This window comes from Charadrius vociferus, unplaced genomic scaffold (assembly GCF_000708025.1).
Source record: "Charadrius vociferus isolate BGI_N301 unplaced genomic scaffold, ASM70802v2 scaffold52, whole genome shotgun sequence".
NCBI classification, from domain to species: Eukaryota; Metazoa; Chordata; class Aves; order Charadriiformes; family Charadriidae; genus Charadrius; species Charadrius vociferus.
In genome coordinates this window covers 2,527,499-2,540,860 of record NW_009647572.1, presented here as the reverse complement: position 1 = coordinate 2,540,860, position 13,362 = coordinate 2,527,499, and the positions used below count along the sequence as shown (strand labels likewise).

The following is a 13,362-nucleotide window of genomic DNA, read 5'->3' as shown; positions in this document are numbered from 1 at the left end:
TGTTACCCATGGCAGTAACCTCAATGCAATTTACTTGCTAATATACAGTGTACATTGAATGAATGCCTCTCCATTAAAACCTGAAGGATTATGATTGTGATTTATGCACTCGCTGGCCCACAAACAGATAATACATCCCTGAATAAACACTGAACAAACCAGGAATTCTTAGTAGTGAGCATTACAGTAACAAGCGTTACAGAGATGAAAGAATTAAAATATATATATACACAGCACCTACAATTTGCACCTCAATGGCAGATGTCCCTGCTTGGATGCTCTTACCACATCAAAGTTCTCACTGTATTTGAAGTTGGAGACCGATGATTGCGTTAGGAATACATTTTCCACAAAATCCTCCACATCTTCCATATATTTTAGTACCATCCTGGGAATCAGACAAAGAGAACAGTCAATCAAGAAAAGCAAAACGCTCCTTGAGGTTTGCACACAATAGACCTGTGACAAATCATACCTACAAATACTAAATCAAGAGACATCATCAAATTAGCAAAATGGACACAGAGATCATTTATCAGTATCGCCATATAACTTCTTTCCCAGCTTACCATCCAATGTTGTCTTAAACTGTGCATGTTTACTGTTCTTCAACTGATCTTTTGGTTTCCCACACAAATCAAGCTGGAGGCAAGCAATGTGTAAGGATCCTCTGTAGTAGGGTATCTTTAATAAAATGGATTTTTTGGGGGTATTGTGGTGTTGTTTGGGGTTTTTTTAAAGTATTATTAGGTACCTTCAAAACTTTAAATAAACCTGATGAATATAAAAACAGGCTCTTAAAATCAGTAAGAAAAGGGTAGGCAGGCAGTGTTGATCTGGATTAGCTTCTGGGTGGTGTGATTAAACACAGTTTTCACACTACACCTGGAAGAAGACTTAGATGGGTCAGAGACCTTGAGCCTATTTTTGATTCACAACTAGCTTTCACGAGAGAGCCATCACTAGCACCTCTGGATGTTTAATATTCCAAGCCATAAGAGCAGGTAAAGGAAAACAACATCAACTTACGTGGGATCTGTGTATGTCAGCAGTTGCATAGTTGCCCTGAGCAATCCACCTCACTGTACTGGATAATCTCAGACCTGTACCAGCCAAATTAATGCTGAATTGTCCCTAACGTAAAAAAAAAAAAAAAAAAAAAAAAAAAAGGTAAAATACAGGGCTGATATACAGAGTTCAAAACACTAAAACACTCTACATTGGCATATCTGCACATATCACTTGGCATATATCTTGGCATTAAGTAGTCAAAGGTGTGTACTTAACCTGGGTTAGTGACACTGCATTATACCCTTTTTTGGACACTCAGGACACAGACACGTGAACAAGCAGTAAGTAGCACCCGTGCATCAGCTGATCTGTAGCATCTGTCTGTGGAGTCTGAATACAGAACTAACATCAGACAATTCAAGTTATTTTGGCCTCCTTGCTAGATACTAAATTTAAATTTACAAAAAGTATGGACTTGCAACATGCAAGAATAAGGCTGGCTTTCTTGAAAGACTTTTTCTTTTTTTAAAGTGCCTGAACTCTTTGGAAATAACACGGTCAGGACCTACTGTTACCTGGAAATTACAGTCAAATCACTTCTTAGCCGTCTAATTTTCATATTTTTGCAAGCACTCTGCTCAAGCATCATCATCTTCTCTTTTTTTTTCAATATACCAATTAACATAATTGAACATGAACATAAGTGGAGGTTAAAATAAATATGGCTAAATTGAATGTTTTGCAATACAAACCATTCAAAAGTTTATTGATTCTAAAATATTTGCTACGTAAATACTACTCTGAAAAGTAGCTTTAAAACAGAGTCATATCACATAAGAACAAGAAATACATTAAAAGCAACAGACTGCACTGCCTTGTTAAACAAACTGGGGTACATATAACGATTAAATTGCATTCACACAGTAGTGCAACATGTTGGAAATAAGTACTACCTCCACAAAGAGCCTAGTGGTCAGTTTAGGCAGCCCTACAATCAGAAAACTCCTGCACACCTCCATACAATTCACTGAGGGCCTGAATTCCTGTATTCAGACCTAGTTAAAATTGCTTAAATCCTGCGATCAAAGCTTTCCCAGAGATAACATCTCTATTACATATGGTAGCTTCTGTATTTTATTGCTTAATACCATCATAGTCAGATATATTTTTTATATATATATTTGTATGGGTATATGTATGTGAGCATGTACAAAAATAGAGCATTCAGCCTTTATTCTTGTGATTCACTTAAATTCTTTCACGAAATTTCCACCTTATATTGTTCAGTATGGCAGATTTGTTTTGGGAGCACTTCTGTGTAAAGTTGCTGTATTTATAGCGCTCTCATACTCAGGATGAGCTAACATAAGCTCGTACGGGTTGGTTGGGTAGGTTGTTCTTCAAGTGCCCCAAAAGTGGAAGATTTCCATTCAATGGATAAAGCATCTGGAGGAAATTCGGGCTTTCCACAATTAACAGGCCTGAAGTAACTTCATTCACAGTGACATCATTTTGCAAAAATAAATGAGAAGTGCTATGTACAATTGTAACAGCAGCTTAACAGCTGTCTGTCATGTCATGCAGCATACTCAAGGCCAGGAACAGATTTAAAGGATTGAGAGTGCAGGAATGGAGGCCTTTTTACTGCATTAAAAGTGTTAGTTTCAGTGCAGACCTTACAGATGGAAATGTGTCAGTGCAAAACGCACGTGAGCAGAACGGCTTCCTAACAGAAGTTACAGATGGCAAATAGACGTGTATTCTACTAAGCCCAAAGAGTTTGCAGGTTGAAGGTATCCAATCTTATAATGAACTCCAACTTTTTCTTGTCAGGGGTTCAGCCTACCTAATTTAGGCACTTCATTTGTACCTAAATTGTACTTAAATTGTCTCTAGCTGCCCTTGAATGTGCCCACACACATAGCCGGTCTTAAGTTTAATCACTGAGGATAGATGGACAATGTGGATTCACCTCCATGCAAGTCTGAGCTAATTGATCTTAACTCCCTTTGTAATCAATGAAAAGAGATATGCACTTCCAAAGGACAGTAGACCTCATCCTAAGGTGTCTAATAAGTTAAGATTAGCTGAACTGTTTTCTAGGGAATCTCATTTCTGCCAATGGACTCCAAAGGCAGCCTCGGTTGGCTAGTTCAGACTCAGGCTATGGCTGCATTAGCAAGAAGGACACCGCAGTATGAGCGGGTCTGTAGAGCAAAAATGTTGGGTCAGAGAGCCCAATGTCTGTACACAGTACACAGATGGAGGTTTTACTTTGGACTAACTCTCATCGAGTCCCATAGACTGAAACATCATTAGCAGTTAGAGTGCATTAAGATCCTTCTTCTGGAGCTCACTTTTTGATTTAGTTTCATACAGAAGGCATCCTGGTCACATCTTCCAAGACTGCTCTGTGACGTGAACCAACAAACAATAAACTGGGACAATACAGAGATCAACTTAAAAAGCACCATCCAATCCAAACTAAAACACTAATGGAGACACACCAGTGGATGTCTAATTTTAAATTATACTGCTAAAGAGGATTGATTTCCTTTGGTGGTCTTCAAAGATATGAAGAGTTCGGAGAGAAACAGAAAAGATAAAAATTCTGCCGGATTATCAAAAAGGAAAGGTCACTGGAGGAGAACAAAAATGGAGAAAGGATTAGGGGAAACAAAGGATACAGCATGTCCAGAGGGAGGGAGAGGAATACGTTAAATACATAGAAAGTTATACATACATGGAACCTAGAGGGAAAATGTGGAGTAAACATTTGAGGGAGAAAGGGGGTAGGGTGGAAACGATGAAATGGGAGAGAAAAGAGTAAGAAAAAAAAATACTTATTAACGTAGTACACAGACTAGACAGAATAGGAGATTGGTTTAGAACCTTACAGCTCTAAATCAGTCACACAGATCTTCACCCCCACCACCTTACGTGCTCTTTTCAAGGTGATAAAGAAAACCGTAAATACCTGTGGACATCTGGCAGCACTGTAGCAATCCCCAGCTGTAGCAAAGGGAACAGCCCTCCCAACTACAGTCCGAGCAAAAAGAAAATCTGTGGCTAGAAAACCGAAAATTACTCAACGTTGAAACTGCTGCAGTAGAAGGTCATAAAAAAACAGTGCAAAAAGGCATTAACATGGGGGGGTTGGGTTTGTTTTGGGTGGGGTTTTTTGTTTGTTGTTTGTTTGAAGTTTTTTGTGTGTGGTTTGGTTTGGGGTTTTTTTTGTTTTGTTTTGGTTTTTTTACAAACTATGTTTTAAATAGTCCATTTTGGTTAATGCAACATCAAACCAACCTATAAGCCCAGTTTCCTTCTGAGACAGGAGGGGGTTAGGAGGAGGATGGACATGTACTTGGACGCAGCTCCAAGTGAGCTGGTCGTGGGCCGCCTTGCCACTTTTGGGCAGAGGCTTGAAGGTGCTGCAAGATTCTCTGTCCATTTCGTATGTCTATCAAGGTCTGAGACGTGACTAACTATGGCGTAGGAAGACTTTCTCTGGAAAAACATGCCAGGAACTAAAAGGAAATGGAATAATGTCAACAAAACCTTAGAAACTGAAGCTAGTTCACATGTGAAATATGAATCTGCAAGATTCATGCCACTTGACCACTTGGGACAAACTAACAAGGGAAGTAATGGTGGTTTCTCCATTTATTCTTTTTCCTTTGAAATGCCCATTGAATTCCCAAAGGAAATAAGAATTTTATTTGTCCAAAAATGGCATAATTGGATCTGTAATTAGGTGAAATGATAATTTCATAATCACAACCAGTGCAACTTCAATAGAATGCTCACATTGACTAAAACTGCCAAAACGCTTACTTTTAATTTGCATGGAGGCTACATCAAATCTTATTTTGCTAAAAACTGTGAAGCCAGCTGCAAGGTAATCATTTCGACAGGCACAGTCTTGCCTTCTGCTTCCATTGAAAGGACATTCATATGGATTCTGCAGCCTGGAGAATAGCAAAGATTTAGTTTTCCTTTTGGCGTTTCTCCATAACATAGCATCATAGTGAAAAATAATTGCATTGCATAATGCTGCCTAAAAAAATATTAAACAGTTACTGAACAAGAAGCTCAGCTATTAATCTTGGCTCAACTGAAATACTAATTTCTACACTGTTTCTACTAAAGTCAAGAGAGAAAATTTTAGAAATCATTTAGTGCAATTAAGACAATTTCAACCTGGAAGTATCCACATTTTTACATTTCTGTGTTCATTTACCTGGATATTCAAAACAGAAAATCAAGGAAAAAAAAATATCTACTCCTCTGTTCTCACAAAACTAAGTATTATTTTATTCTTTCATTTTGGGATAAATAAATGCACTTCATAAAGTTACAGAACCACTTTTGTACCTGTATCCATATACTTCAGAAAAGTTGTCTGCTTCACCTTTTACCAATGTCAAATATTCTTTGGGATTCTCTAAGTGCATGCCTAAGCAATAAATCTGCAAGAGAAAATACAACCCTTTAGTAAAATCTTTATTAGAAAAGTATCATTTCATAAAAATATGTGCTCATAAAAACTCATAAATATTAACAGTACCTTTATCATCCTTCCCTTAATGTTAAGAGGGTATTCACCATCCTTTCTAATCCCTTTTTTAATCTGGATATCTTTGCAGGTGGTAAAAATTTCACCTTCAAAATGAATGATTAAATCATATTAATAACTCACGAATAGAGCTTAATTTTAGGACTTAGCTTTGCATAATTGTGCTCCAAATACATTTATAGTCTTTATATAAATAATCTGGGAAAACATTAAGTTCAACCACAAATTGCAGCTGTCGCTTACATTCTTCCTCACGGCAGATCTTTCTGGCATCTGGTTTTAAGCGTGGCAGGCACAAGTCACTGGATAAGCCATTTTCAGTCATACATTCCACAGTTCTCTCCTTTACCCCCACTCCGCAAGACACTGAGCACTAGATGTGGATAGCCGGCAAGAGTCAGTTTAGAAGGTAGTAAATAATTAACAGAATTATGTCAGCAAATTAGTCTTAGCAGTCATTTGTGTTTGAGGCAGCTATCAAGAATCAGCTTGCACATCTGTACTCACCTTGGTCCACTTGCCCACCCTCCAGGTAGCCGCTTGTGAACATCCTTTGATATTACATTTATAAATGTATGGGGATGGCTCTACCGGGCATTCTTGGTACGCTACAGTTCGAAGGCCGCGGGGGTGCCGATTTTGAACAGAATGGATTTCAACACAGTACGTGATCCTTTGCCGGTAACCGAACCCACAGCTGGCTGAGCACTGAAAGAAAATCCCCAAGCACAGGGATTATTGCTGCAAAACAACTTTTCTGCAGCATTGCAATCACAGATGAGTCAGCCCCGACCCTCTCTTGGGCAAAAGCCAGTAATCCGACACGTGCCACCTCGGGGCCGGTCCGTCAGCGTGCAGAAGTGAAGGTCTACAATAGTTAATGCATGCAAGGAGACGGGAAGTCCCACGCTGCCCTCTTCTCAGAGCTCACAGGGGGTCCAGCACAGTCCCCTCTCAGCTACAGTACACATACCCACACAGAGGTAGTGCAGGTGTGCAAGGGGAAAAAAAGCACTGATCCATCACCTCACTGAAATCAAGGAAAAGATTTTTGTCTACTTCAGGGAGATCAGTGTGCAAGAGACTTCCCTGGGAACCAGCAAAGGAATCCTGTGGACGGGCAGCTGGCCTCTAGCCGGTGTTCATAGGTCCCAGGGGGGCTACCAGAAGACTGATAATAGTCACCACAATAAATCATGGCTGATTGGAAGGTTCAACATGGAGAAAGTTTAGCCACCCATGTTCAGATGAAAATATAAGTTTTGGGGGTTTTGTGCTCTGCACACATAACAGATATTTTACAGCAGTATAACATTCTTAAATGTGAAGTTATATAAAAGATGTGCTAGCAGCATGATTAGTTTACCTGTGACAGTTCTCCTGTGAGCACAACATATTTAGAGGGAGCTATCCTGCAGTTTTTGGTTGAGGGAGGCTTTGTTGCAGGATCACAGAAGCTTTCATCCACTTGGAGCTGGTTTTCAGCCACGCACTTAACCTTCCGGTATATTTCCTTTCTCCTATATGATGCTGAGCACTGAGAGCGAGAAAAACTGTCACAGTTTTTGCACTTAAACTAGCCATTCACACAACAAAGTTATTTGCTGATTGCCACAGAGCAGTAAAACCCAGACAGCAACACCCTTTATGACACCTGCTATCAGTGCCAGACAGAACTACTCACTTAATCAAAATCCTTTACTTTGTTTTCAAAGTTCAGGTACCTCTAAACAGTTGAAAAAACAGTAGCATATAATGACATGACACTGTAACTGTTGGGGGAGACAGAGAAGAAAATTAAAATGTCAGGCCAAGAAGATAGGTTGAGTGTAAAAGCTTTTCTGTATTAAAAGAGAAAAGCCAAAAAAGGATTTCAGTGAAATAGAAAAGGAATAAACTGGTCTTGAAAACAAGGCAAAAAGAATCCTTGGAAGCACGTACATGATATTACACCCATAAAAGAAAAGAAAAGAAAACTGCTTATTAATGAAGCCCATGGCAGCTTTGGGCAGCACTATCTGTTGAGCCTTTGCCGTGAGTGTCATCAGACTTCTCCCCATGGCAAGTTGGTGGGATAGAGAGTTGTTGCGATTCTGCCAGGACAGGATGAGAACCTTACTGCCACCGGAATCCAGAAAAGTGGAGGTACAAGCTAAGTAACACACATCAACAGCACATCACAGCTACAGGTGCCTTAACTAACCTGTTTGAACTTGCTGTGGTAAAGAAGGAAGGCTCAAATACAGAAACTCCAGTCTCAGCAGAGGTAGTAATCAATAACACCACCTACTACAGTCAGACCTGAACCTAACTTAACTCTAGTTTGGACCCAACAACAGTCAATTAGAAGACTCACCAAGGTCTGATACATAAATCAAGCCTATTGTTCAAATTTTATTATTATTGACTCAAAGAAGGAACTAGAAGTGGAAAAAACAGATGTTGTATGGTTAAAGCAACTCTGCCAGAGGAAACCTCTAACTTGATAAAGTCAGGTCTTGAAAACATCAAAAGGCTGGAGGCTGCACAAATTCTCTGGGCAGCCCGTTCAACTGCCTGAGTTGTCCTCATGGAGAAAAAGTTTTTCATAACATCCAGTTTGAACATCTCTGGCTTCACCTTACTCCCGTTGCCTCTTGCCTTCCCACCATGCGACACTAGGAAGAGCCTGGCTCTGTCCTTTGGGGAACTTCCTCGCTTTGGACTTGTACCAGGGGATGGAGCGTGGATACAGGTGGCTGGTGTAACTTACAGAAACACCTGATCTTTCAATAGCATGGAGCAGCTCAGAATATTAGGCACATAAGGAATAACCCAGTCATGAGGTCATGGGGCCAGGCAGGGGAATCCTTTTCATTATGCTTTATATATTACTCTTGTAGACATACTTCTCTTTAGAATGAAAATGCATATTTGGTAGGAGAATGCTGGCTGCTGCTTGCCACCAGCCTCCCAGCTGCAAGAGAAACTGGAGAAACGCTAGATGTGGAAATTTTTTCTGCTATGCTGTGACGGGTGAGACGAGGAAATGACACACGAGCGCTCAGAGCTGAGACAGCTGGGCAAAATACTGCTTGTTTGGTGGAGGACCTACTGCACTGCGAGTGGAATACAGATGGGTAAACACTTGAACTACTTTTAATACTAGATGTACAGGGCTATATATGAATCTGGTGAAAGAGGGGAACTGCACACAGGAATTCCAAGCAAATAGCAATATCCATGTGGAAGAAGTTATGAACTAGCCGGAAGATGTAGTGAAACACAATGCATTTGTCGTGGAGAGCTGCGAATACCCAGCTGGAATATACAAATGTTTGACAGGAAAGGAAAATGCTCCCTCGTTCTCTGAAAGTTTCCATTTGTGCTAAAAGGACATTCTGAGCCACTTCCACTAATTCCTGATTTTAACAGGTTCATATTCATAGTGAGGGCCCCTCACTACAAAAAGGACATTGAGGTGCTGGAACGTGTCCAGAGAAACAAACAGGGTAACAAAGCTAGTGAGGGGTCTGGAGGACAAGTTTTTGAGAAGCGGTTGAGGGAACTGGGGTTTTTCAGCCTGGAGAAAAGAAGGCTGAGGGGAGACCTTATCGCTCTCTACAACTACCTGAAAAGAGGTTGTAGTGAAGTGGGGGTCAGTCTCTTCTCCCAAGTAACAAGTGATAGGACAAGAGGAAATGACATCAAGTTACACCAGGGTAGGTTTAGATTGGATATTAGGAAAAATTTCTTCACTGAAAGGGTTATCAAACATTGGCACAGGCTGCCCCGGGAAGTGGTGGAATCGCCATCCCTGGAGGGATTTAAAAGATGGGTTGATGTGGTGCTGAGGGACATGGTTTAGTGGTGGTTTTGGCTGTGTTAGGGTGATGGTTAGACTCAATGATCTTAAAGGTCTTTTCCAAACTACACCATTCTATGATTCTGTATGAGAAGAGAACACTTTGAAGAAACACATATTGTCAGCTTTCTCTCAATACAGCTTAACAGAGGAATACATATGTCCCAAATGCATAAATATAATCCAAGTTTTGCAGAGCACCAACAAATGATTTATATATTAACTGTAGTTACTTCTACAGCATTGTGTCCCTGAGAGTTTTGAGTCTTCATATTGAAAGTGTCAGCGGGTTAGTCCTAGGAAATTTAACAGTGCAGATTATTAAGATGACACAACTGCACAATCTGGGTTTTTGTTTAATGTTACATTAAGAGACAGGCTCTTCTGTATACCATTTCAGGTATTATACGTAATTTTGGGGTTTCTTTCTTTCCCTCTCTCTTTATATGTGTTTGTATGTTTGCATAGATGGATACAAAAGTTATTAAATTTTTAGCATGTAGAAAATAGTCATCACATCTTTAAAAAAGACAGCTCTTTCCTGAAGGTATCTTCAGATTTTCTTAAATATGAAAATGGATATTTGGTAGGGGAATGCTGAGTTTTATTTTGCTTCTTTTCTGGTAAGTCTTCTATATAGATCTTCTTGAAAACACTGTTGTCCAAAGGTTTTACCTCTGAAGTTTTTATTTTCAGCTGACATTTCTTTTGTATTTCTGTTCTTAAAAAGTGATTTTCAATGACAGTTCACAATGAGGTTTTAGTAAACTTTTAATGCCCTATGTAAAGAAATTTGTATTCAAATTACACAGTTCTATCAAGAGGAACCTGCTCAGAGCTCCACCGGAGCTTTTGTCTACAACAGTAGACAAGCAAATCCTGTATAAGGGATTAAACAAAACCTTTGACCTTTTTTTGTCACTCTGTTTAGTTTTGCAAGCTTGACCTTCAAAATATCCAACGTCGTCACTTGTTGCTGTGCAACATAACAGTTATTAGAAATGTATCCAAATGTGGGGGGGAAAAAAAAAAAAAAGAAAAAAAAAAGAAAACTTATGGCATCACTCAGTTATTTCATAAAAGTTGAAAGCCTTACTTACATCTTCCCATTCATCTGCCAGCCACTGGTACTGCACACAGGCAGGCAGCCCACAGTGCCTCTCGCTAGCGGGCCGGGTACCACGATTACACATCGCTTCACTCACTGGACCCAGGCCCTTCAGCTGACAGTAGATGTCCCTTTGCTGAATCCCCACTCCGCAGGATACAGAACACTGGAATCGGTCCAAATTAGTTATGTCAGCGTGAAATGAGACAGTCCCCAGAAGGTGGTACAGTTGCCATTAGTTGCAACAAGTTCTTAGGGTGTTATTTTAAATATGTATTTCACAGCCCCTACCATACTAGTGTTTCATTGTATCTGAAGAGATTTATGTTGAAAAATGTAGAACTACCATTAAAATCAAAATTTGTGAGCAATATGGAAAATAAATGCACCTGAGTTACCTAGACAGATCTACTTATCTTAATTCACAGTAGGAGCAATCACTATAGGCATACTCTAAGCAAAAGTTTACATCGTTGCAAGATCAAACTGTTTAAGTTCTGAGTTTACATCATTCCTTTATTAGAGACTGAGAGTTTTGTCTGTTGTTTTAAAATGCAAATACTAAAATAAAAGAAAAAAAATCTCAGTATTCCAGGTTAGAAAACTCTTGCAAATGGTGCAGTATTTGAGGATACTTCTCCTGCTTTTGCAGGTAGAACTAAGGCATTTGAATCCTACTGAGCTTAAAAAGGTTCAAATCCTTCCTGCCACATGCCTCTTGTCCTCCTTCCTGGCCAAAGGTATTTCATTAAAACACTAAGGCTTGCTGAGACAGACAGCCCCCTTTTACCCCAGTCAGAACCCAAAGCCCACCTAAAGACTCAAGCCTGATCATAAAGGAGATACTGCTCTTTCAAGTGCAGCCAAATTGTGGAGAGTGGTAAGTGACTTTATCAATGTGGGGAATTATACCTTGAAAGAGTGAGTGAAATACAAAATATTGCCATGCGCTCAGTTGCACACAATTTCACAACGAGGCGAGAGATCTTTTACAAGACCCAACCAGGGAAAAGAGCAGTATTTGTGCCCGCAATCCCTTTTTCTTCTCCTTCCCTGACAAACCTGGCTTCACTTCAATATTCAGACTATAATAGCAATTACAGTGATACTACTGAATTCATCACTGAAGGTAAGACGTAAACATTAAAAATTTACTGTTATTTTGAATTTACCAGGTAAGGTGAGGAAAGTCCTAAGTACCTATCCAGTTCAAGGTTCAGATTACCAAATACTTTCAGTTTTCACAGATACTTACTTTTAATTACTCTTAAAAGAAAGAAAAAGAAAATATAATTAACTACTTTCTAATTTGTGCATATAAAAAAAAAAACCCACCTCCTGACAATTATTTCTATTGAAGCAGTGTGTCATGAATATACTCATGTCTTGTACTCTCATAGAGAACATAATTAGAGCAGATTTTACATACCTCTTTCCATCTGCTGGCCTTCCAAGCAGGACATCTTCCAGCTCTACATATTTTGTACGTCCGTGGTTTTTTCAAATGTCTGCAGTTTCCTTCCTCTATTTTAGCTTGGAAGCTATTAAAACAATGCACATCACGAAACTTCAAACCTTTTCCACAGGAAACAGAACACTGAAAAAAGAAGTGCATTTCATTACTTCACTAACATTCTCAAAGTAATAAGCAAAGCAGAAGAAGCTGTGGCCTCTCCCAAAACGGACTCTGTGATTACAGGAATATGTTTGTGTATTATGACACAACATCTACTGTACATATCTGAAATTTCCGTGTAAGTTGTCCTGTACTGGGCGTTACTGATGGGATGCCAAACATCTCTCACATCTTGTTCATTCATTGATGTCACCATTGACAAATACCTGAGCTCAGCCATCTGTATCCATGCAGGAGGCAGCTTAATATTACGGTCTCACAAGAACACGCTCTAGTAACCTTCTGTTTCCAGTAGGTATATTGCTATTTTCATGTAAGCGTGATGCTTATCATAAGCATTAAAAAAAGGAAAATGAAAAATCATGGGTATGCATGTTTCCAGCTATTAGGCTACGGAGTCACGTTTGCTCTGGCACCTCCCTTCCACGAGCTTTGGGTATCTTGCTGTGTGTGACCAAGAGGCAAGAGAAAAGGTACAAAGTAGGTTATGGTGAAGACCCTGGAGGCATGGTCTTGCCCTGCCGCCCAGGTATTCTGTTTCCTCCAGAAAGCTGCTAGGATAGACACAACTGGCTCTAGGACCTCCCTCCCTCCTCCCCTCTAACACGAAACCTCTGGGGCTGCAGACGCCTTTTGTGAAACCCACCCTGGTAGTACGCCCTAGCCATGATTAGAGCAGGTCTGACAGATTGGTCTCTTCTGGAGAAACAGCCATTCCTCTGCTATATGCCCAGACTGCCATGAGACTTTCGTGAGGTTTGAGTTTAATTCTTCAAACAAGGGCTGTCCTATTCACCTGCAGAGCAGAGCTGCAGGTCCAAGGGGACTTTCAGTCAAACAAGGAACACCTGAAGCACTTCCAAATTAGGTGGCTACTCAGCTGACTTATCTTGGATCATGAGCATACTGAATGTAAGCACTTAAGTATTATTATCATTTTAATCTTGTCATTCATCTTCCTATTTTATATCATCCTATCAAAAAGTTTTGATCAATGGAGTTAATTCCTTTTCTGTCTGGAAAAAGAACATGCTTAATTTGTTCTAGGATTTCCTCTGTATATTATTCTAATATACAGGACAAACATTTCCTACACAATCAGGCAGAAAATTAATACTCTGTATATTATTCTAATATACAGGACACTTCCGACACAATCAGGCAGAGAATTAATATTCAAATCAAAA

The 13,362-nt window shown here is 39.7% G+C and overlaps 1 protein-coding gene across 1 annotated transcript in view; it reads right to left on the bottom strand.

The window, feature by feature from the left end:
- Positions 1-298: 298 nt before the first annotated feature.
- The window catches only part of ADAMTS20 (ADAM metallopeptidase with thrombospondin type 1 motif, 20), a 101,252-nt gene continuing 88,188 nt past the window's right edge, over positions 299-13,362 (bottom strand). Inside the window, exons 29-39 of the mRNA XM_009880884.1 lie at positions 11,969-12,136; positions 10,532-10,705; positions 6,954-7,124; positions 6,095-6,295; positions 5,831-5,960; positions 5,579-5,673; positions 5,386-5,480; positions 4,846-4,979; positions 3,989-4,080; positions 1,030-1,134; positions 299-388 (exon numbers count right to left, since the gene is read on the bottom strand). Coding sequence (XP_009879186.1) covers positions 299-388; positions 1,030-1,134; positions 3,989-4,080; positions 4,846-4,979; positions 5,386-5,480; positions 5,579-5,673; positions 5,831-5,960; positions 6,095-6,295; positions 6,954-7,124; positions 10,532-10,705; positions 11,969-12,136 — 1,455 coding nt within the window. The remainder of the gene's footprint in view (positions 389-1,029; positions 1,135-3,988; positions 4,081-4,845; positions 4,980-5,385; positions 5,481-5,578; positions 5,674-5,830; positions 5,961-6,094; positions 6,296-6,953; positions 7,125-10,531; positions 10,706-11,968; positions 12,137-13,362) is intronic.